The 24,682-nt window shown below is 40.0% G+C and overlaps 4 protein-coding genes across 5 annotated transcripts in view; 3 read left to right on the plus strand and 1 right to left on the minus strand.

Moving 5' to 3' along the window:
• The window catches only part of dbx1a (developing brain homeobox 1a), a 37,050-nt gene extending 21,236 nt beyond the window's left edge, over positions 1-15,814 (minus strand). The window contains exon 1 of the mRNA XM_047579875.1: positions 15,687-15,814. The gene's annotated coding sequence lies outside the window, so the exon portion shown is untranslated. The remainder of the gene's footprint in view (positions 1-15,686) is intronic.
• htatip2 (HIV-1 Tat interactive protein 2) lies at positions 12,064-16,417 on the plus strand. Of its 2 annotated transcripts, none has more exons than XM_047579874.1 (8): positions 12,064-12,311; positions 12,414-12,459; positions 12,861-13,050; positions 13,131-13,238; positions 14,722-14,859; positions 14,970-15,031; positions 15,709-15,945; positions 16,125-16,417. In XM_047579874.1, exons 3-7 carry the CDS (start codon positions 12,862-12,864, stop codon positions 15,926-15,928), a joined length of 717 nt encoding a protein of 238 aa, XP_047435830.1. In that variant the 5' UTR covers positions 12,064-12,311; positions 12,414-12,459; position 12,861; the 3' UTR covers positions 15,929-15,945; positions 16,125-16,417. The 2 variants fall into 2 exon arrangements, with proteins under 2 accessions (XP_047435830.1, XP_047435829.1); XM_047579873.1 differs by having other exon boundaries at positions 12,064-12,244; positions 12,275-12,459.
• A 1,308-nt stretch (positions 16,418-17,725) lies between these two features.
• Positions 17,726-19,644, plus strand: LOC125005549. Its single transcript, XM_047580972.1, has 3 exons — positions 17,726-17,863; positions 17,956-18,017; positions 18,109-19,644. Exons 1-3 carry the CDS (start codon positions 17,841-17,843, stop codon positions 19,401-19,403), a joined length of 1,380 nt encoding a protein of 459 aa, XP_047436928.1. The 5' UTR covers positions 17,726-17,840; the 3' UTR covers positions 19,404-19,644.
• A 1,212-nt stretch (positions 19,645-20,856) lies between these two features.
• The window catches only part of prmt3 (protein arginine methyltransferase 3), a 44,266-nt gene continuing 40,440 nt past the window's right edge, over positions 20,857-24,682 (plus strand). The window contains exons 1-7 of the mRNA XM_047581564.1: positions 20,857-20,929; positions 21,202-21,328; positions 21,920-22,002; positions 22,089-22,138; positions 22,239-22,344; positions 23,420-23,585; positions 24,060-24,201. Of these exons, the coding sequence (XP_047437520.1) occupies positions 20,908-20,929; positions 21,202-21,328; positions 21,920-22,002; positions 22,089-22,138; positions 22,239-22,344; positions 23,420-23,585; positions 24,060-24,201 (696 nt within the window). The 5' untranslated portion in view covers positions 20,857-20,907. The remainder of the gene's footprint in view (positions 20,930-21,201; positions 21,329-21,919; positions 22,003-22,088; positions 22,139-22,238; positions 22,345-23,419; positions 23,586-24,059; positions 24,202-24,682) is intronic.

The raw sequence follows: 24,682 nt of genomic DNA on the forward strand, positions 1-24,682 counted from the left end.
GCATCCGCCTAATTCGGTCCAGTCCTCGCTTTAGTCACACCACCTGCCTTCATTCTTCACTACACACCCACCCATCCGCTGACATGACGAACAGACGGAATAAACCCCTGCAACTGAGCCTAAATACACCCCCCCCCCCCTCATATACATGTGCTGCACAAGCAGCCAGGTTTCTCTGTTGTGTCAATATTTAGCCTAATGGTGACAGGGAAACGCGTGTGACTCATCGTTCCTCGTTACAGTATCGAAACTGCTAAGACGAAGTGAAGGGAGAAATAGCAATTCCACCGACACACTTTTCCTTTTGATATATGCAGTTGATATTTTGAATATTCTGATTCCCTTCGAGTGTCCGTGCGTGATGGCTGTGTCGAACTAACAAATCTCTTCATGAGACAAGATAATATAACTGATGGAACGAGAAAACTTGGAGAATCTCTGCTTGGTTATTTTTTTTACGTGTGGACAAAAGTACACCGTGAATGCGGAGCGTGTTTCAGAACAAGTTTAGTAATTTAGTACAAACTTAGATTGTGTAAGAGAACCTTAAAATCTGTAGATTTACCCAAAGATGCGTTACCGATTTTACTACATTTGTGATGGGAATGAGGATGACACTGCTAGCACTTGAGACAGCACAATAACGATCACATGATAAACATTTAACTCAAAACAAATCTACTTATTATCGCTGACAGACACTTGTCCAGGCTATGCAAGCAAGGGGTCAGTTGCTTCTGTACAAGTTAGTAGTGACACATCCTATCAGCTGGGACCTGTTCCTCTGTGTTCTCTCTGCTGAGCTGCTTTGCCTATCAAAGCCCCTTTTAGCCCAAGGAAGTCTGAGCCAGTTTGACACGATATTCCCTCAGGACGCTCTCAGATCTCCACCAAAGCACCCATTACTGCATCATAAGCTTCAGTATCAGGCAACACTGGACAGGAATCCCCAGTTGAGTCCTGTGGATCCGAGCTGATTTGCAACATAAGCCCCCCTGTGATTGCCCATTAGCCCCCGTCCCCACTGAAAGCGACTGCTAGGGTAGCATGTGTAGCTCTAACCGGCTACTGTGCATTGCCATTAAAGGGTTGCTATACCATTACTTCCCCTAATTGGCAGTGAGGGGTATTAGGAGAGGTTGTATCTTTAGGGAATTGATAGTGACATCTGATCTGATGTCCACTTAAAATGAAGATGATGTTGAGTCATAGTGTGCTGACAGAAGAGTATTCCCTCAGGGCACAGCTTAGGATCTGATGATTGATGGGTTATTATAATACAAGTCCCCTGAGTTAAGACTGGTTTTACTTTAGGGTCATTTCCTTTGGTCCACACCACAGCTGATTTTTCCTTTTTACTGTACTTTAAATTGAACCAGAGCACCTGAGCAAAACTGGAATTACTGAAAATCAACCTATTTGACAGCATTTCTGATTTTGTCTCCCGTCAAAGGAGACTAGATTTAATTGTTATATATATGAGCGTAAAATTCATAGAATTTTGCAGTCCACTACATTTTTGTTATAGTTAGGGTCCACACATTGAGTTTTTAGTGTCATTTCCTGCATCATGAAGCTTTGCCCAAACCTTCAAGTATTTAAGCGCAGTTTTTAAAGCAATCAGTCGAATTAGGGAACGGCCCCCAAACGGTCCCTCACCACAGTGTCGGCAATATTAGTTTTAAAGTGGAAAACAAGAGCATGGAAAATAATTTCAGGGAAGATTTATGGGGAAGTATCCTATATTCACACTAAGGTCTTGATTCTATACTAATCAGATACCTGAATGCATGACTGAGTTGACAATCATTTGAGACCTCAACCTTTCATAGAACTGAGTAAGTCAAGACAATGTGTCGTGGGCAATCTGATCACAAGGGACAAGGCTAAAGTACAGGTGTGAACATCCAAAAGGCATTTTAAAAAAAAGACAACTGGACTTGTAGAATTTCTAAAAGACGTTTAGCTGCTTATTGGAGAATCTTCTTCAAACTGAAGAAGGACTTTCTTTAAACACCTTTTGGTTCTACCATGACCTGGATGACTAAGAACATTCACAATCATACAGGTGTGAACACTTATAGGATGCATTGAGAGGTCAGCTCTCAGACACATTTAGAGGTGTTCTGGGACTCATTTGTGGAACTGTAGAACTCCTTTGGTAGTGTAAACACACAATGTGTCCTGGGTCACAAATTAAAAACTATGTGCGCAACAGGAGTGGTGATTTGCCTCATTCATTTGCAAAAACTCCAACAACTAAATAATTAAATAATAAATACATCTTAACAAGAATTGAAAAGTGAAATTATTGAACACATATGCACTGTGTGTGGTTAATAAACTAATGCAAACATGTATAAGGAGCCCCATGGAGTTAAGTTATGTTGTAAGATAATCACATATTTATTTACTTTATCTCAAATTGCTTCAAACCGTTTTGGCGAAATTGCAGTGCACCTGGGAGCTTTTATGGTTCGAGTTACGATCTGAGATTAGTGCTGGTCTCTAAAATAACTGCTGCTAGGGAATGAATAAATAAATAGACAACTGTGATGTCTCTGATTATTTGCATACAGAGCACACAACTGAGTTTAGATTTCAGAAGATAACTGGGAACACATGTCGAGATGCATTTTAGCATTTTAACGCCAGGTGTGAACGTAGAGAACGTAGGTCGGATTTAATGGAAAGTCAGGGTCTATACAGGGTCTATACTTAAACAACTACACTATTTGTAAAATTCAGACACATTCACACTGAGAAACTGTAATGCTGGAGGTAGGTATGCTCTTTTACAGTAATGACCTAATCGTATAGTACTAACATGAATTATCTGAATAAATTCTCATTTTTTTCTTTTCAAAGAAGCCAGAGAGCACTGAACTTGGGCTAGCCGTTAATCAGCTAATGGAAGTTAATCACCTTCTTTACTTCTGTGCACAGTTTAGTTAATGTTTCCATGAAGAGTTTTTAGTCTGCCTAACATTAACGTTTTAAGTTAACATGAGAAAATTCACACAAATCAAGAGCTGCAGATGATTGTATGGTTTTATACTCGTTTCAAATCTTGCTTTCTTGTAAACTACAGCTCATCACGGCTCATGTACACTGTGACCTGCACTACTGGATCAGCGAGAGACACCTGATTTATTTGTTTTGTAGGTGCACCGGGGACCACAACAGGCCCAATCTGAGCCTCTCCCGCCACCCACAGCCAGCCGAAACAGTGTGACGCGTGAACCAGGCTGTTCACATTTTAGCTGCATGTGGTCTGCAGATCAGAGCTCACAGGCACCGAGTGTGGTCCATCAACAGCTCTTCCTAATCAACCCTGGAGACCCCGGCCTTTTAGGCAGCGGCCCTCAACATGTCTTGCCGTGTTTACACACGCTGATTAGTTTGGTAAGTGTACCGAATGTCCCAAGGACGGTGATCTCTGAATCAATGTGCTCCTCAGTTCCATCCTTTATCTTTCCGTGCCTCTGTCACAAAAGCCAGAGATCCTCTTGGAATCGGTGAGAGAAATTAGGGGATCAGAGTCGGCCTACTCTTGAGCAAACAGACTGAGCTAATGGACCAGCCGCTTTCTCCTCCCCTCAAATTATTAGCGGAGCGAGGGAATGTAGCCAGTCCAGTCATGATGTTAATGCTAAAGCTCGCTAATCCCTTACACACACACTGGCCTCGCACTTGCCTTGATACACACATGGCTACCGGGTAATCACTCCACCACCCAGGCAGTGGGAGAGGATGGGAGAGGGCAACACCAAAGGAATGAGACTGAAAATGCACACATGCACATGGCAGAGTTCCCAGGGGCCTGAAAAATGAAAGTGGAGAGAATCCTGCTCATTGTCCACAGCTCTGAACTTAAACTTGCCTTTGTGGATTTGCATCGACAGAATGGTTGACAGTTTGTGTTTCTGGTGTGTGAAACCATGTTCTCTTCCTATTATTGCTGCTTTTGACATGGTCTGTGGACTCAAAGGGGAAACCTGACTCTCACTGGAATGCAAACTCATCAAAATGTTTCCTCTCCATCCTCTCATCGCGGCTGAAGCCAGTCTCCGCTAGGTTTTGGGTAGCAACAGCTGGCTAAAGCAGAATATGTTAATGCCACTTCTTGGGAGGAGTACTTTGGGCTTATGAGGGATTAGCGCTTGTTGGCCAGCCCTGACTCCCTGCTGAGCGAGCTCGCTAATACAGGTGTTAGTAAACTGGCATTAGACTCCAGCTAATTAGCTTCCATTCACCAAGTGATTGTCCAGCTAGCTCTGCCATTTGTAGTGGTGTTTGCTCATCGGCAGGGAGGTCTCTGTGCTGTGGTGGGTCCGTCATGATCCGACATGATCTCCCCTTCTTCCTACTTTCACTCCCTTTAGGCCACTGGACAGCAGGGGCCATCCAACAGATACAAACTCAGGAGGTTCTATAGCAGCTGGATGCTAAAATATATGAACGAAGAGCAGAGTCATGTGTAAAAATTGTCAAAGGACAACTTTCAAGTCCTCAGACTTGATCATAAAATACAGCGACGGTCTCTAAGGGATGTGTAATGTGAAAAAATGCATTAGATATTATTTATATAGCGACAATAACAATACAAATTGTCTCAAGATGCTTTACTAAACCCAGCCTGATCCCGGCCTCAGAACCCCAGAGCAAGTACTAAGGCTGTACTGTAAAGGAAAAACCCTCTTAGCAGCAAGAAACCTTTAGCAGAACCCAGCTTATATGGACAGACCTATCTGTCTAATGCTGGGCAGGTAGAGATGGAAAAAGAGAAGACAGCAGCACAGTAGGTAAAGGCTGAACCAAGATGCTGATTTGTAAAGTGGGATGGATGTTTACACTGTGCAGTTCAGGTAATCACTTTCTAATTTACCACAAAGGGTATCCTATTACCGCTGCTTTCTTTTCTTCTCTAACTAACCTGGTCCCGGTTGTTAAACAGAACCATCTCTCTATCGTGATTTAAGCACAAGAAGAGCTCTGAAAGCAAGCAAGCCGTCAGTATAGCTTGCGATGTAGTGAGCATGTCAGAAGATGATTCCTTACGTTTTTGTAAACTGGGCATAAAAAAGGACCGTCTCCACACTAATAGACACTTGTGAGAATTGAGTAGCCTTGCAGTGAAAATGAATGAGCACAAACAATTTTAAGATCTGACGTTTTAAAGGATAAACATGTTTATCATTTAATTCCATTTATCTGTTTCTGTTGTATGAAACATGGAAATGTATTATTTGATTATACGTCAATCAGTCCAGTAGTTCCATTAGCCTGGGTTAGTTGGTAGCCATTCTGGTCCTTGATCAAATCTGGAGTTTGATCTTAGATTGTAGGGCCTTATCCTGATAACATGAAGCCCAGTAAAAACATATGATATAGATTATTTAGGCATTTTTCTTTCTGTAGCGTGACTGACTGAAAGCTTACATCCTGAGTCACAAAGAACTCTCTTCAATGACAAGAAGATCAAGGAGACCTGCAACAGATGGACGGACTGTCCCCCACAGAGCCCTGGTGTCTACATCATAGAGTGAGTCCAGTTCGTCTCAGTGTGTCAATAAAATCACTGATTTACAATAAGAACTTTATGGCGCTTGGATCTAACCGGACAGCGCCTTAGTTTTTCTGCTTGCTGCACTTCGTATGAAGTTAAAACTAATCTCGCAATTTCTTTAAGAAAGCCTCACTTAAAACTGGTTAAGCAAAATGCATATTGTAGAAAATAATTACTGTTCAATAATTTCAACCTTTAAAATGTAATTTATATTGGGTATTTCAATGAAAGTCTTCAAATGGGGAATAAAAATCATAATTATTTGCCAGGATACTGGTTTCATAAAACTCTCTAACAGATGATGCTTGAGACCAATACTTAAGGTATTAGCAGAGAATGAAGAAGACGATTTAGACCTGGACACAAAATGTGTAGAATATGAGGAAAAAAACGTATTAATGAAAAAAGTCAAAGCCCTTTTTAATCCATACACATAAGCTACAGTCAATAGGAGAATTCTTTACAAAACACAGAAGACTGAAAGATCTGGGATTTATGCAAAACACTACAAATGAGTGGGTTTTTCCACGAGTATCACAGCGTTGCTGTTCACTACAAAGAATGCCCCATGTTTGCACGTGTGATATACAAAATAACTACCTATGAATATAGGAGGTGGACAGGAATTGAAAGATGGGTATTACGTGCCCTCCACTGTTGCTGGATGTGGGAAAGAGACTAAAGGTTAGTTGGTTGACATTCCCAAAGCCATTCTGCCGGGGATGTCGGCAGTTCAAAGGAGTCATTAAGCTTCGCCCGTCCTTCCACAAAGAAGAGATTTAAGACAGCAAATAGATCTGATAGTGGATATTTGGCTTTGAGTTTTCACTAAGAGGCTTTGGTGTATTATGCTATTATTACCCCATACAACACCATACAGATTTAACTGTTTCAAGTTTAATTTTCTCCTGGGAAAATCTCGTCATAACCGATCGTCGGCCCTTTTCACGTTACCTATTTAGAAAAGAACAAATGCTGATAACAAGCAATTATAAATATTAAAATAGAATAAGAGATGGCAAAATCATGCACTTCTTAAAACAATCAACATATCAACTGTACTTCTAATATAATTTCATCATTGAGAAGGTAAAACGCAAGTGATGTTAGCTAATTTACTTAGCTGACAAAGGCATTCTCACGAGATGGGCTCACCGGCCAATACGCATCCATTCAGAGAAGGGTCTGCAACAACAAACAAAGGCTACACTTGGTACACTTGTCAGGAAACGTCCAATGTGGAATATTGCTGTTAAGGAAAACTACAGAAATAATGCGAACTGTTTCAACTGACACGCAGTGATATATCTTTTTGAAATAAACCAGCCAAAGCACAAGTTAGGTATCACAACTGTTTGTCATTGTACCTGGTTTCTTGGTTTCACTCTCAGAAGCAGCATAAGGTGGTCGACACTTTGGACTGTTACATGAATGGCCTAAGTTTATTTTTTTCTGGATTGATGACCAGAATTAATTAAACCGTTTAAACAGTTTCCACATTCTTCAACAGGAGAGGTGACTAAAGCAAGAAATGTAAAATGGAGTTTTACGTGACTTTGAAGTCAACAAATGTTTATTGCTGCAAGTTTCTCTTCTTGTTTTCGACTGTTGTACTGATACACACACCACTTTGATAGTATTTTAGATTGCGTAATTTGAAGGCCGTACAGTTTATGGACTGCTCGAATGTAATTTACTAAATTGTATGTGACAGTGTTTATATAAATACAGCTTTCCTCAATCCAGTTGTGGCACCTTTAAGGATTGAAGTCTAAAACTGATGGAAGCATGGCATTGACAAGTTTCTATTTATATTACAGAAGGTGTGTCTGCATATAGTGTAGAACTGTCTACTGTTGATGCACAAACTGGCATGCCTCTTGTCTGGATTCATTCACCTCACAGTAATGACTTTTGCCAAACATTCATAGGTGAGAATAATGGATGAAAGCTTCCCCCTATTAGAAACAAAAGTATTTGGGGTCAATTTCACATCTGGTTTTACATACATTGTAAAGTTTTAAATACAGCACTACTCCATGGCCTATAGTTTATAGTATTTATTTATTTATTTTTTAATTAGGTTGCAATGTGTCTTCACAAAACAGGCAAACATAAACTAAATGCACGCAAATGTAAGATTTCAGTTACCAGCAGGTTGGCCAGATGTGCAAGTGTATTCTTATCTCTACCTGCTGGGAGCCGCCAGGTCCCCAAGACCCTTTTTAGGAATGTCTATTGAGAAACAATAGTAATCTGTTTGCTCTTTTAATGAGCTCATTGTCCCTCGAAGGAGGAAAAAGCAGGTCTCATTGCTGCTTAGCCGCGGTTCTTTGAGCAAGAAAGCTCCTCTGAGTACCACTGATACTCTGCTTCGCCTCAACATATTGCAAAAGTCTGAGCTGTAAGTCTGAGCCTGCAACAAAGCTGAGACACAGGAAGACTCTGAGCCTCTGTCCTTCTGTGGAGATACGCTTTGTTCACTGGTATGGCCTTTTAAAGCCTTCAAACTGTTGATCTCCCTGTTAAATTTCCCAAAGTTGTTTAAACTAACAAACTCACGCTAGTGTATAAAACAATTTTGTGACTTTTGCCGTGGTTTAATATTCACAATGTGCATATACACATTTAAAAAGAAGAGAAATCATTGTAATATAGCTGAAAATCAAAGGATTACAAACGCTAGAGCAATAGTACTTATTTAGAGGTTAATTTTATAAGACCAAGAACCAACAGCAGTCAGTGTGTTTCTTTCTTAAAGGAATAATTTCTTAGTGCATGTGGCTTCAGATGGAAATGAGATAAGGTTGATTTGCCTCATATATTTTTCATTTGTTAAGACACTTCACTGAACCTCCTTTAAGTCTACACACAATATTATAACACTCAATTGTGACTTAAACTTCAAAAATAATGATTGTGTCTTAGTAAATAATCTCATTGAGCACAGAATGGGCAATAAATTAGAAAAATAAGTCAAGTGGTTAAAAAAAATGAATTCTTTTTTAGAGATAAAACTGGTAGGTAACAAGTTGACTTTCAGCACACTGAAATATTCATGGTTCTGTTATCATTTGGACATTAAAACACATTGGAGATTAATTACCATTGAAATGTATGACAATAAATGGATATCTGAGCACAAGGTCACAGAAAAGCAAAAGGCGTCAACACGACCATTGTTCACACCAGCTGCATCAGTAGACGCAGCAACAAATAATGGCAACAGTCGTTGCCTTAATGATGCGGGCTTCTCTTATAGCACACATACACACACCATAGGTACCATCGAACCCTGCATCTTGATCAGACAGTGCCTCGCTAATTGAGCTAATCCCCACTTCAGGATCAACGCTGTCCCCTGAGGTCTGACCCTCCACCCTGGTCTCCTGCGCTCACTGTCTCGGCTCTCAGCTTAAAGCTCCCGTCCCCTCTGTGGCTCATGTGGACTGTAAAGCTGTTTATTGGGAGACAATGGGCAGCAGATTGTGCTGTCAGGCTCCATTAATTACCATCATTAGCATCACACTCCAGAGTCTGTGGAACTGGGGTCCTAAGCCTTAAGCTGTGTTGGCGTACAGCTTGTGTGCATGTGTGTGTGCTTGCGTGTGACGTGTACATATATATATGCCGGCATGCAATCCCATTCAGAAATCTCTTAAAAAAAATTGTTTGTACTTTAACACTGGGAATGACTCAGTTTTGGCAACTTAAAAGAACTTATTGTACAACGTACACATAATACCAGTATCTGTACGAGCAATATCCACTGTTCTAAAAGCTAATCCTGTCTGAATACTACTTCAGGTGAAGTGTGGCAGAACAGCAGTGACAGGGACATCAAACTTATTATGCAACACTGGGAAAAAGGCAGGAGGGACTCTTGTGAACAAGCCGACGAAAACCGACTCTTTATGATCCATATGTCTTTTAGCGCGAGCTAATCAATGGTCAAATGCAATTGACCACTGACCAGCATTGGTATTTCCACCTCCAACAGCGGAGCTCTAAAAGGAAATTGAACCACGTTTCTGCCACGCACCCACTGAGGCATAAGCCTTCTTACTCCAACTTCCTGTCTGATCAATGCGAGAGACAATGACTCAACAGGTGCGACAGACAGGAGCCCAGCGGCAGCTTTCTTCCCTGCCGCTAGGCCCAATTAGCACCCGCGGCTCAGGAACAAAGAAGCGACATTTCATTTCAGCAGAGTGCCAGTTTAAGGCCTCTTCTCTCAATCGCAGCCTCTTTTCTTTCTGTCTCTTACTGCTGACATCTTTAAAGGATCATCCCTGGCTCCATCATATTCTATTAGATTGGGTCGATGCCTTGTGTTCGAAGTGGCAGGGGTGTTAAAAACATGGGGTGTTGATGAATTCATTGCATGTGACTGGACTTGCTTTCTTTGTGAGGTGGTTTTGGCTAATGAAACCCCCTGAAGGTTTGACAAAAGGCAAAGACATTTTTCAGGGTTTGGTCCGCAATCTGGGTCCACACCGGTTTTCCTCGACGAAATTACACATGTCAGATGCCATCCCAGACAACTTTTGAACTTAATCTGGAAACGAACACATCAAATTTATTCTAAACACTTTAAAAAGATTTTCACCTCAGATATAAAACACTTCTACCTTTGTAAGGATACATGAAGAAATTATATGCACAACCTCTCGTTCCCCTCTTCATCACCACCATAGCTATGAACCATTTGATATTGGATGCCATTCTTCATCATACTTTCATCTTGATTAAATCTATCGCCCTCTCTTCTCATATGTATGTAAAAAAGGATGTTGGATTTATCATAACTTTCTATTAAAACTTCTATTGAAGAACTACAATTACCTTAATGTTGTATACATGGCAGATAGAAAACTACCATGGCATGTTGGTGGCGACAAGCTTCTGGAATAGAAATCAATGAGCTTATGTTCTTTAGGTTCTAGGTCTGCGTATCTTGAAAAGTACTTTCTTTTTAAAGTATTATTAAATTAACATGATTTGTCTGTGGTAGATATTATAACAGTTTTTCAGACTGTACAATTAATATAAGAATGATTGGTTTAATTTTAGAAATACTTAACTAACCGCGATTTCAGAAATGGTTTTCCGCCCTTGGTTTTATATATTGGGCTTTGCCTTTGCGGTGTTGGATATTGCTGGAGATGTGGCAGTTTTACAAGACTTAAATTATGCTAATATACACACAGCTTTTTGGATACATCACGTTACTGAACTCAACTTAAATAAGGTGCCATTTAACTTTGTAGGATGATGAATGAATTCTAAATCTAATTAGTTTAATTTCTTATAGTCTACAATTGAATTAGAATACAGCTGAACTTACTGTGGGGTTACACCTCTTGAATTGGGCACCACAGGTGAACACAAAACCGGTGGGCCTGCTTTAGTTGTTCCACTAACTCACTGCAGGGGGTCGCTGTGTGGTAGTGGTCCAGCTTAGCAGTAAGACTGGCCGCAACCAAGCCCGTGTTTTTTTTTCCTCAATAGCTGGACATACTGAGCTGCAGACAATAGATTGTGGATTGGAGCTTTGTTTGATTCTTGTTTGCACTTTCCTTTCAAATATCAGCAATATTTCACTTCCAGCCATATTGTGTATTACTGTGGAAAAAAACCTTTCCTTTCCTACATCCACTGCTTCACATTGAAATTTGCTTTCTTTATTTAAGCATTACATAAAGTCAAACTCATGGGACCATGTTCAAACTAGTCTCCACTAGCTTCTGCCACCCAACATATTTTGTTCAAATTTTCTTTCACAAACATTTCTGGAAAAAAACAAAGACAAAAGCTTTGTTTTCAAGTGGAATCAGCATGTGCGATTACACTTTCTAAAACTGCTAAATCATATTGAATAAGAATGATGATAATGTAAAAAAAATAAATAAATGAAAAAATAGAGCACCCTACACAATATTGCACACAACATACAGTTGATCAAGATATTTCAATTTATTAGAATCGTTCCAGACGTCTAGATGATTCCTGATGAAGCCCCTCTGCCTCTGTAACAGGCAGGAATAAAACTCATTGACACAAAAGGGAAGTTGTCGATTATCTGTGGTTATACTTGGGGTGAGTGGATTGAATGTAAAACATGACTGTATATGAGTACGGAGTATCTTAAAAACAAGGACCCATCACATATAGATGACATTCCAGGCACATAAGAAGAATACTACATCTTAGTGCTGCTGTGTGCATGCATCAATTAATCCACACATTAAAAATGTGGTTTCAAAAGGAAACCAACTTCAAGTAATTAAGAGCAAGTTACAAAAGTAAATATCACTTGTTTGGTAAATAATCATTCATCATTGTATCACGTAGTCTCGCGACAATTTATCCCTGAATAACACGTGCAAGTGATATAAATTAAATGTATTCCAAATCAAACAACTAAAACGACTCCAGGTAAACAAAAATCGGTTCCCGTGTAGGTTGTCGGTTTTTACTGCGCATGCGTCATCCCATACGTCGCCGTCCATGGCGGATTTAATGGAAACGATAACGAACCTTTCCCTGACAGTCGGGTTTACTGCAGTATCTTAAAAATTTAATTTTATAACTAGCCGTTTTATGAAGCGATAACAATAATTACGTGCATTTCCTCAGTATATCACCGAAGCAAGAAGACTCCAGCGGTTGCTTAAAAAAAAAAAAAAAAAAAAAAAAAAAAAAAAAAAAAAAAGAAGCAACCAGGAAGTGGTCTAGCAATGTAATCCTTGATTGATCTTTGATATGTCTCTTATAAGGCTGGTAGCCACCACCCTGGGAAAAACGACCGGGCTCTTAACTCTCGTAGTTGTTGTCATTGCAGCGGTTTTAAGTTACTTCGACGAACCCGATCCGGTTAAATACACGAGGTAAATACAGCGACAATGAATGCTGACAGGACACACCACACTGCTTGCATCTATGTTGTAAATGCGAATAACGTTAACTAAGATCGTACTGTCTATTATGGTCGCAGATCGGTGGGCAAGTCCAAGTTGTCTTTTATGTTGTCAAGAAGCGACCGTCAAGCCAAACTCCTTTACGAAACCTGTCAATTTAAACGCTACCTCGTTTTTGGAAATCGTACTCGCTCTGTCCAACAAAACTGGGACCAGTTTCTGATTTACTAGCATCTTTACTTAAATTCGTCGTGAACTGCATCCAAATACCAGTTTTAAATCGTTTGCTTTACACTTCTGTAAAGGTAGTAAACAATGCTCGCCTAGCAACCCTTTTCATATTGTCACAGTGAATTTGCTTTGCCACACAGCATGGCTGAGGACATGAAGACTCTGGAGGAAAACTTCAAGCAGCAGAACAAAAGCTGTTTTATCCTCGGTGCTTCAGGGGAAACAGGCAAGGTGTTGCTTCAAGACCTGCTGGAGCGCAACCTCTTCTCCAAGATAACTCTCATTGGAAGGAGACAGCTCACATTTGAGGACAAAGCGTATGAAAACCTGGTTAGTAGACAGATAGTTGGTCCTTTGTGGGATCAGAGACCTCTTTGCATTTTGCTTGACTCTGTTTTCTGTGTCCTCAGGTACAAGAGGTGGTTGACTTTGAGAAGCTGGATGAATATGCTGCTGCTTTCCAGGGCCATGACGTTGGCTACTGTTGCCTGGGAACAACCAGGGCAAAAGCAGGAGCCGTGAGTTAATTTAATGTGGGAACTTCATCTGTGAATGTATTATTAATACATTATTTAAGATTGAACTTTTGCCTTGTTTCTGTTGGAAACTGGTGTGCTTAGCAATGACAAAGCAGTTTAATTCACAGCAGTGGCTAATATTTACACAGGTAATAAACAGGCCAGGTTATCTGCAGAGCTTGGCCTATTACACACATACAGACAATAAATGACGCGTCGTTGGACATAATGCTACTGATAAGTTTCTATTTTTAGTACATGTGAGTATTACTCACTTCTCATAATCCTTTAATTCATATTTAATACATATTATTTAGACCTGTATATCTTCTATTTTTGAGTAGAATTTGTTGTTTACAGTTATCAGATGATTTTGCTTAAAGAGCAGAAACTTTAGTGCTAATGTATTTGAAGAAATGTGTAGAAATGACAACCATTTCATACACTGTTACACCCCATTTTTAGGAGCTCTAATGGAGTCAGACAGATGAACCAATCAAAAATAAAATGCCTTTAAAGCATTTCAGGATAAAAGAGAAGGTTTTCTCCTTTGTGATGCTTTGCCAGGCCTTTACTCATGCTGCTTTTTGTTTGTTGCCCTTTGCACCTTATATGTTTTTGTTCAGCAAGTGCGTTCTCTGCTTAATGGAGATCAGGTGACTGACTTGGCCATGGCAGAATATTCAAATATTCTGGGTTGGTTTAGTTTCAGCTGCATTGAAAACTCCTTTGAGTGCATGGTTTGGGTACACAGAAACAAAATGTCAGAAAAAGCGGAGGAGTGTTCTACATCTGTCCATGAAACTGCTTTTGAGTCCAACTACATTAAACCGTTGAAGGTTCTAACTCCCGAACTCCTCCAATTTGGATGTCAGTACTCACAGATTAAAGTGGAAAGTCTGCACTCAAAACCCATATTTATCATACAAATATAACTTGAATATGTTCTGACAACCAGGTAAATTAACAAAAATATACTAGTGTCCAAAATATATGAATCTAACTGTACATTACTGCTGCTCCGATCTGTTCTCTGATCATCTAAATTAGCACTTTCTACTGCTGTATTTCCAATCCTTGAATTAAAATACCAAGCAGCAGTATTAATGCTATTACACGTAAGCATGAACATTATGAAAAATGTATGTAATTCAATAATAAGGGGTACCCTGAGAATGATCAGGAAAATGTTGGCCTAAAGATTGGCCAGGTTTTTGGAACATTTGGTCAGTGTGCTGCCATTGATTTACTAACTTAAACCAAGCAATACAACTCAACTGAGGCTCAGTTCTGTTGCTATATTTTTGTAAAACAAATTCTTTTAAATTATTATTCATTCATGAAATTATTTTTGTATAAAATGACTGTTCTAATTAACTAGGTAGCGCATATGCAATATTTCAGCTGTAATAGACTTCATCTGTGTAGTCAAAATTTTTTCTGATGGCATTTGATTTTCAATATATTTTTTTTTTAATTTCAGGATGGATTCGTCCGAGTTGATCATGACTATGTTCTGAAATCAGCTGAGCTCGCCAAGGCAGGAGGTTGCACACAGTTCCACCTGGAGTCCTCCAGAGGAGCTGATAAAAAAAGCAGCTTCCTTTACCTCAAAGTCAAGGTCTTTAATTACTTTCCATTGCTCCATGCCACATACTGATGTTGTCTTCTTTTTTTTTTTTTTATCAACTAAATCCATATTTTTTTTCCCCTTGAATGATTTTCTTCCAGGGACAAGTGGAAGCAGAGATTGAGGCACTGGGCTTTGACAGATATGCTATTTACAGACCTGGGTGAGTATTCTTACGCTTATTTTAATACTGTCTTATGTGACAGACTCATGTATTCACCTCAAGTACTTAAGGGGGAAAAAAAACGATTTACACAACTAAAAGTAGTAAGTAGGCCGAAAGACATCCCTTAAGCCTGGGCAGTCGCAAATGTCTGCACAGATACCCTGAACACGTGCATTCCCTTACAAGTGGACTACAGGAAATGGTGGACGTGAACATTATTCTAAAAATATATAGAAAATAACTGCGGCTGTGGCTGAACAGAGAAGAGTAAAATTACATAAAATCTGGGCTTATTTTAATTCTAAGATGTAATTTTAAAAAATAAAATAAAAAAAAGGCACGGAAACATGGTGCTTTGCTAATATTACACAAGGATTGTGACAGAGTATCACATTCTCTGTTGCTGCCAAGTTACCACACCCTTTCCAGTGAACTTGTTTCACAATGTGGCGTTTGAAGTCATGGATGGATCAGAATTATGGTGGGAAATTATAATTTATTTGTCATCCTTGTAGAGGCCACGGGAGGCATGTGATTGCACACTCTTTTCAAGTCATTTGAGGATGACACACTGAGAATCTCAAACTGCTAACTGCTGCCGTGTAAGGCTTTTGTTGCCTATTGAGTAACCTCAACCATCTGTAAACCGTACCGTTGCATTTTCCTCCCAACAGGGTTTTGCTGGTGGACAGGCAGGAGAGTCGACCTAGCGAGTGGGTCGCCAGGAAGTTCTTCGGTGCCGTTTCTGCCGTGTGCACTTCGTCCTTGTCCGTCCCGATCCAAGCGGTCGCTAGGGCAATGGTGTCGAACACTCTGCTTCAGCCTGAGCAGAAGACGGAGATCCTGGAGAACAAAGCCATCGCCAGTCTGGGAAAAGTGCAGGGAAATAAATGAGGAAGGAACGCACTGAGGTGAGGAAAAAATTACACATTTACACAGTTACAGTTTTACATTTAACACGGGATGTTAGCAAGGCACGCAAATTGGTGGAAAATTGTGTATGTATCTACAAGTTAAAAATTCATATTTTGTAAAGGTGTTAAGTTCACTCAGACTTTCTGCAGTTAAAACCATGTATTTTTCTTTTCAGGTTATTTCAGCGGATATACAGAGATGACGACATGCTACCTGCTTCGTGTCAAAGAATTTTCACAGTACTTGACATTAATTTATTCCATAATTTTGCAACTGGCAGAAGCCAACAGCTTACAAATATATTTTATCTTGGTCTTAAGTGTTTGGGTTTCCTGTGGTTTTGCACTCTGTTGTAACATTTTCATCAGGGAAGTACTGCAATGTATTTTCATCTTCTGCCTTAAAGTAAATGTTGTGCACTTGATTGAAATATTGTCTGTTTTCTGACATTAAATTGTAATATCGGACTGTGTGTGTGTGTGTGTTTAAATCGGGAACATGTGCCCAATACATATAAAGAGTATCTGATGTTGTGCTATACATGTCATATACCCAATATCTACAGTATATTTACATAAACAGATTTGTTCATTTTATACTTAAACTGAACATAATAACCATAATAACATTATGCCATCAGTGGAACAATTCTGAATGAACTCAAGCTTCAGAAACATATAAACAAAATGCAATAACAAACTTTGATCCTACAATTTCAGTTACCTGATAATGATGAATTGCCACCCCTTGTTTGTCTCTGTCAGTTCTCCAATTTAAAAGACCAAAGACATCAACTGTCTCAACTTGCAGCTTAATGTAAGGTACACCAACCACAGCATCCCTACATGATATAAATCTGCCAATTTGTAGTTTTCTTGTTTACTCTTAGTTGCACTCATGTCTTGTTTTTTGTTTTTATTTTCCCTCATTTACCTATGATTGCATCCTGGCAGATTTTATTGTATCACATAAAGTGCCTTGGATGATCTCTGAAATCTGAAATCATTCGGAATTCATTCTCTTTGGTGTAGCAACGCCCTCTTGTGACTGAATATGGTTACACACATTGTCCTTCATGGGCAATTCACCTATTCTACTGAAATATGTGTTAAGAAATCTTCGGCAGTACACATTTTGACCCCTTCACAAATAAATAAAAATACACCACTTTGGTTTCAGTCTCTAGGTTTCACATGTTAGTTCACTGAAATGTTCGTCACATGTAACACTTGAGCATAATCATTACCAAATAGCTGGGATTTTAATACCATCTGGAACTGGCAGTGAAGATGAATCCTATCCCCAGTGAAAACGAGGTTTTGTTCCAAAATGAATGTTAAATAAACATAGCAGCAGAATACATTTTTTAAACCTTACAAATTCTCTTAATACTTCCATAGCTGCCAGTCATAGTTTGGAGCAGATCATTGACAAGTTTTTTTTTCTTCTTACTTTTGATTTGAAATAAAACTTTAACTTTCCCACATAAAATTCCTAAGTGCACAATTCATCAAAAGACACAAAAGAAAATAAAGCACATACAGCTAATCTGCTTCTCACTGCACCAGTGCACGTTTTATCAAAACACAGAAAACTATGACGTCCCACATAAAGTGACGCTAAATGACAGTGTTTGCTTTTCATTTGTTCTGCTGTATTTTTGATTTGTTCAGGAATCCCTAAGCTTTTTTTTTTTTTTGTATTTCCTTTTGTTGATCTGGGTGTGGTTATCATGATCCTGCAGCAATTAGCTGGAAATGAAGACCAGCTGCACTGATCAGCCTCTCACTACTTAAGAGTTTAGAAAGTGGGGAGTAGGTCTCTAAAGCCTGTATCAACAGGTTAGTTGTAGCCCAACTCAGCATATGGTGCTACTGACAAAGGTGGAACAATGAGCTCTACAGAGTGTTTGAGGTAAGTTGTGCTTTTCAAAGTCACTTTTGAATGTAGATTTTAAAAGGGGAAAATATTTCTGATATATCACTGCCCTTTCCCTCTCTACGCAGGCTGTTCCTACTTTGTTTTTGGCTGCTGGTTGGTGATGTAAATTGTGAGAATACCCAGAGAGGTACTTAAGTTTAACAGCTGTGAGCTTGTGATATATTCTTAACATAACAGGAAATGAGTTTAGTTACTAACTGTCAATCTGTTCTGTGTAGGCTATGTCCTACGTTTTCAATCAGGACATCCCCCAGCGGGAGTCCACATTGACGAGAAGGACTACAAACAGAGTTCATCCATGTTGAAAAGCTCCACAGCTGGTTTTGAGAAATCAGGTTTGGACAGAAGACAAAGCAGCCACATTTATGGCAATCAAGATGATCACGCGACCTACTCCAAATCCTCCCAAATTCCAAGTCATTATTCTTACCCGGTGATTCCTAAAACACAAAGGACTTTGGTGTACATGTCTGAAAACAAAGCAGACACTTATCCTGATGCCAAGAATATTTATCAAGGAAGCTCTGATGCCGCATTCCCCGCTGGTCCAAATCGTTTTCAACCTCGTAACTATCGTCCCAGAACGTCAACGGATTATTCACCTTTTCAAGAAGACAAAGTGCCAGTCGGTTTTAGACCCAGAAATGCTATTTATTCATATAGTGGCACAGCACAACCAAATCCTGAACCCATTGGGTCTCAGCAGAGGTCTGAGTCTCGCATCGAGCTCTCCAGAGCCAACGCACATCCCCTACACCGACAGACGTCCTCTCAACGAGCCTGGCCTGTGGGGAGTACATATCAGTCGGCTGAAGTCATCCCAAACAAATTTAACCCTTTAAAACCCTTTGATAAGACAACCGACTTCACCATGATGGGCAGCGGTTCAGCAAGAAAAGCGGACCCGCAAACATCTTTTCTAGCATGGAGTCCCAGGGTGTACACAAGTAAGGGGATACCTGAAGCAAGAGGATATGCTCATGTCCAACACTTGAGACCTGGCTTTAACAAGGCACAGTCCCATCGCAGTTCTAGCCCCGATTTGACAAAAGTGGGGTTTGCATCCAGCGAAAGGCAGCCAAACGTTGATTACGATTCCAAAGAAAACCAGTATGGCAGCTTTCGTCCTCGACCACCAGACAGGCCACCAGTCCCTGTCCAAGGCAAATTCAAACCGTTTGAAAGGCTTCCTATAAATCTTCGTTCTAACACGCATTCATCAGACAATGAGACCGCTCCCAACCAAACATTTACATCAACAGCCCTTCCTCCTAGTTTAAACTCTTCTGGTGTAGCTTCAACACCTGGTCACTCAGTCACTGGAGAGTTGAGCACAGAGTCTGCTTCACCCATGAAGACAGAAGGCCAAGATGCAGAGCTCCCAACGCCAGAGGGCCAGTCTGAAGTCTTGACAGAAGGCCAAGATACAGAAGACCAAGATGCAGAGCTCCTAACTCGAGCACCAACGACAGAGGGCCAGTCTGAAGATTTTGCAGAAGAGGACTTGATCTGAAAACTAACCACTTCCTCAGCAATTGGCAGATGGAGAACGATGATGTGTCAGGGTTGTCAAAGTTTTCTGGAAACCTGCTGCAGAACTTCACTTTAAGTTGAAGTAAGCTCAGCACACCTGTAACTTGTACCTGGTGCAAAAATGTACATCTAAGTTGTCAAACTCCTAGACTTTAGACCTGCTTGCAACTCTACAACTTATCCAGAGAGGCTGCGAATAAACGGCGTTTAAAAACACCCCATTTATTGTGTCTTATTTCATGGTTTGCCTATCCAAATCTATAGTCGGTTAGCATACAAGCTAATAAACGAGCTTGTTGAAATTAATTTAGGACCGCCTTTCCGTTTTCATGACTAATAAGCTCATTCATTCTGTCTACCTGTGGTTTGGTTTCCATACATTTATCGGCTCCTTAAACTCCCAAGGGATATTTGTAGCTCATATGCTAGTTTGTCAACAACGCTAACGTTAGCTAGCGACTTAAAACGGAAAAAAATGCGCACGACTTGAACGTATTGACTATCGACATGGTGTTCTAGTCCTCATAAATGAACGACTTTCTTTTAACTTGCTGGTAACATTAATCCAAATTGTTTCATTAGTCATACTAACAATCGTCTTGTTTAATTCTGCACGGTCGAAACGGTGTAAATAAGCATAAAGTAAACAGTTTAGTAGCACTTACAAACGTTTGAATGCGTTTCCAAATGTCCCAGAGATGCATTAACTTTGGCTATGTAACAAAACATTTATAGTGCCAAAGTAATGTAGCGCCTCAAAATAAATATGGCACCCGGAAGTGATGGGAATCTTTATTTCCTCAAAACTTTTTCTTTTTTTTTTTAAATTCTTGGTAGTGTTGCTTAATTTGATATAGCAAATCATGATAAAATGTCAAGTATGTGCCAATAAATTTGAACTGTTAAATTGTATTTCGAGTTTGCTGCAGCCATTGAATCATCAATCTCCATTTTTCCCTTTAAAGCCACAATAGTTGTTTCATCAGCCAGTTAGATTTAAGGCAGACGGTACCTTATCCACCATTGCCTAGCATGGTGTATTTTCTCTACCAACATCAATTTAACTATTGGACCTGTTTCGACCTGCCTCTTTATATATCAATTCTATTTAATCTTTAGACTATGTCATGGTGAAGTTGGGGATCTAGTATAATATTTCCGCATTATTCCGTCAAATTGTGCATCATTTCACGTAATTTATCCAAATTCAGGCATGAGCGTTCTGATATTTGTGTACCCTATAATTTGTATCTAAATTCTGTATTTTTTTGTGGTTAATTGAGTTGACAAACGTTATAATATTCTTGTTTTTACAATAATAATTATCACAATTATTACAAAATTGTAGCAGCACGGATGTGTCATAAATTCAACTTTGGCGACATCTGGCGCTTTTAATTTGTCAGTACTTCACTGGATTAGAGCCGGCCCTTATTTACGTCACGCAACGTCACCAGGAAGTCCTCTGAAACCAAGGCGGCATCATGGCAGAATACACAGACCCACGTGAGTATTGTAAATATCAAAACGAAACTTCCAAAATTGTAGCAGGTAAAATATGTACGTTTGTTCTGTGTTGTGGCTATTGACCATAACATATGTGGCCAATGAATGTTGACTTAATTTGTGTCAAATAATAAGTTAGTAGCCTTATGTCCATCTCTAACTGTTGCAGCGTTTATGCTAGGACTGCTGCTAGCTTACTTTAACCCAGCCAGAGTAGCTGTGTGGCGTTTTTGCTCTTTATGTAGATGTACTGAGAGGTTTTATTTCGGCAGTCGGAGTTGCTGAAGACATGCCTGAACTTTCTGACGGTGATGACGATGACATTGATGACGACGAAAGGCAATGGCAGTGGATGGAGGAGGAGGACAGTCAGCCGGTTACCTGTCTGTTCTGTGACAGGTGAGATAATCAAGCATTGACCTGATGTTGTTTCCTAGAATAAATGACTTTGATTCATTGTAGTAGAACAAAAAAAATGGCATTTGTTCCAGTTATGAAATAAAATGCTCAGAAGTTGGTGGTAGCCTACTGCCAAATCGTTTTCATACAGATGGGCAGTCTGAGCTTTTTAGCTGTATATTTAAAAAATTTAAATAGCCTAAATATACAACTGTGACCAAAAATATGACTGGTTGTCATGAAAATGTTCATGCCATACTCACTAATTTCTTTCTATTGTTCCGATTGTTGTAAAAAGCAGTTACATGCAGGACTTCATCTTGATGTGTTTGGTTATTGGACAGAAAATCCAATCCTGTCCTCTGCAGTTGCTTCAAATAATTTTTTAGGTTCTGTGTGCACACCTTAACATGAGTACGATAAACTGTTAGAGTCACAACAAGATAGATTTCTCTGTGTTGCCTTTCCACTACATGTGGGACCGTATGAGTATTTTCTGTCAAAAACAAATAGAAATCTGCTTTTTGAAATATGTAAAGGGAATTGGGGATTTTCAATTAAAGAGGTATAACTATGTGCTTTTTTTTTTAGGTTGCTAAATTCTGTAGCTGAGACTTTGCAGCACTGTACAGCTGAGCACCAGGTCAACCTTGTAGACGTAATAAGAAAACACAGTGAGTAGATACCAATTTTAGCTGCAACACTGGAAACACGATTATTCTGTTCAATTCGTTTGGCTCACTCTTCCCTCCATTATCAGATCTAGATGACTATGGCTACATAAAAATGATCAACTTCATACGGTCAAAAGTAAGTGATGTCTGTCTTTTAAGTGAGACTTAACTTAGACAAGATATGCTCAAACAGTTCCTGAAGTTCTGTTTAATTCATTTACTTTTTGTGTGCATAGAAATGTGATGCATCCTGTCTGACGGGGCTACCAGATGTTCCCTTACCGTGGGAGAGTGAAGACTTCCTGCGGCCAGTCCTACAGGATGACCCACTGCTACAAGCAGGTACAGCAGCTCTTTTAAGTTTTATTCCGCAAACTTTTGTTTACTGATTGGAGTAACAGTTTGAGTAACAATAATAACATGTACTGTGTATGAAGTCCCATTTAGATTTGTTTTTTTGTCTGACATGTTATGGGCATACGCATTCCAATGATAATATTTGTCACGTAATCCGGCTGTGCCCATTGTATTGATGTTCAGCCGAGTGGAGAATCTGCCTATGTGACTATTCACACGGCTGTAAACTCCGACAGTAAAGCCACTAAAATCTCCACTGTTGTGCTGTTATCAAGTAGTAGTCAGACCTTGGTTCCCTGTCGACCTGAATGGAAATAGCCAGAGATTTAGCTTAAAAAAAATATCCTAATATTCTGATTCTCTCCTGGAAATTTCATAAACAATCTCGCAAGAAAGTTACATTAATGTGTTTTAATTGTATTTTTCTGTTCTGAAAAAAAGGGCTGCCTTATTCTTACCCAGCCTCATTTGTTGTTGAAGCTCCCCATCTGTAGAGTTGAATCACGGAACCGTTGACTCTCCGGTGATGCCGCTGTTATTGATATTTGCTCCAGTTGTGTGATTGTAATCAGTAGGTTTCCTCTGAGTTACGGTTTAAACAGACCAGCTGTGCAATTCAGTTTTAACTGAACAAAAATCTCAGCCAAAAAAAAAAAAACTTTAATATTGCGAATTGAGACTTGGCAGCAAAACATCCATTTATAAAACAAACTGTAATTGAGCTTCACCTATACAGGAAATGGATGTTTTTTTACCAAATTTTGGGAGAAATGAAGCAAACACACTGAACAAAGCATCTGTGTCCTATATATTCGATATTGTAAGTTACAGAAATGATTAATTTATATATATATATATTTATGTAGTATAATAATAATATTAATCTAATAAAACAATGCAATGCAATGATAATCTAGGCAAATCCATTCTACGTAATCACTGCATTTCATACCACTTTTCACCGTGTTGTCCTTAAAAGGAAATCTTTCCATGCAGCAGTCATTTAAAATGCCAATGTATATTTTATGTAATTGTTTGTCTCTTTTTGTGCTTCTTTCAGACCCTGAGGAGCTCTGTGGCATTGAGGGGCCGTGCTCGTCAACATGCCACTCATCCACGGCTGAGTCCCAGGATGCACTGCTGCACAGGGCACAGGCCGCAGAGGAGAGAGCTCGCAGTTCAGAGGAGGCGCTGGCCAGAGCCATGGATGACCTACATAAACTCAAGTCAGCAACTTATGCATTGTCTTACTCGTCTGTTTTGTATCAGTCCTGTTTTTTTTTCTCGTCCTGTACAGTCTAATGTGGTGTGTTGCTTCTGCAATACACTATTTTGGCCAGCAGGGGGACACAATGAGCTCAGTATTGCAGAAACAAAAACTGGAGTACCTTGTGGACGAAGTTTGGAGGAAGGGGAAAGATAAAAAAAAAAAAGAAAAGAAAGGGAAGGGAAAATTCCACTGCAGCATAGAGGTTAACGTGAGGAGGGGGGGGTATGTAGGGAGGCAATAAGGGAAAATTACAGAAAGTGTGAGGTTGGGGGGTGTGGAATAGAGTTAGAAAGATGAATGTCTCCCATCTCCTCCATTTACTGATTCGTCCCGCACGAAGGCTGTGTGTGCTTTCTGCTTTCTGGTCACTGCTTCTGTCCTGTGCCCTTATATGAGAAGTTAAACGCTGCTCCGTCTGGTGTTCTTTCAGGCTGCTTGCTCAGGATCTGGTGCTGAACGTAGACACCAGCCGGTGTGGTAACCTGGGCGCCGTGGCCGAGCTCCGGGAGGACGAGGACGAGGCCTACTTCAGCTCCTACGGCCATTACAGCATACACGAGGAGATGCTGAAGGTCTGAGTTACACAGACGCACACACACTTACCAGACCTGCAGGTCTCATTTGCAGTCTCTTGGGTCATTTCTCCCGACGGCACAGAAGTATCAGCAAAGCAGAGACGGGTTCATCAGCGTGTATCGTGGCTGAAAGATTTTGACGTAGCACGGGGAGAAAAAAGAAAAAAAAAACGGATCATCTTTACGCACAAGCGAGGACAAGACATTTTCTCAAAAGTGACAAATCAGCAATAAGTGCTGAGCTTTCATGTGAAACACTGCCACTGCATGGTGAATGCTTGAAATGTGGAAATTCATTTTTACACTCCTTAAGGGCTGAAACCTGGAAGTGTCAGCACGCTGAGACTGTGTGTGTGTGTGTGTGTGTGTGTGTGTGTGTGTGTTGGCGTAGCGGTTTAGCTCTCCCCCCTTCTTGTTCTACATACTGCAGTGCTTAGACATATTCCCGTTGGCGCTCCTGATTGGTGCTAAGCACTGT

This window comes from Mugil cephalus, chromosome 3 (genome assembly GCF_022458985.1).
Source record: "Mugil cephalus isolate CIBA_MC_2020 chromosome 3, CIBA_Mcephalus_1.1, whole genome shotgun sequence".
Taxonomy (NCBI): domain Eukaryota; kingdom Metazoa; phylum Chordata; class Actinopteri; order Mugiliformes; family Mugilidae; genus Mugil; species Mugil cephalus.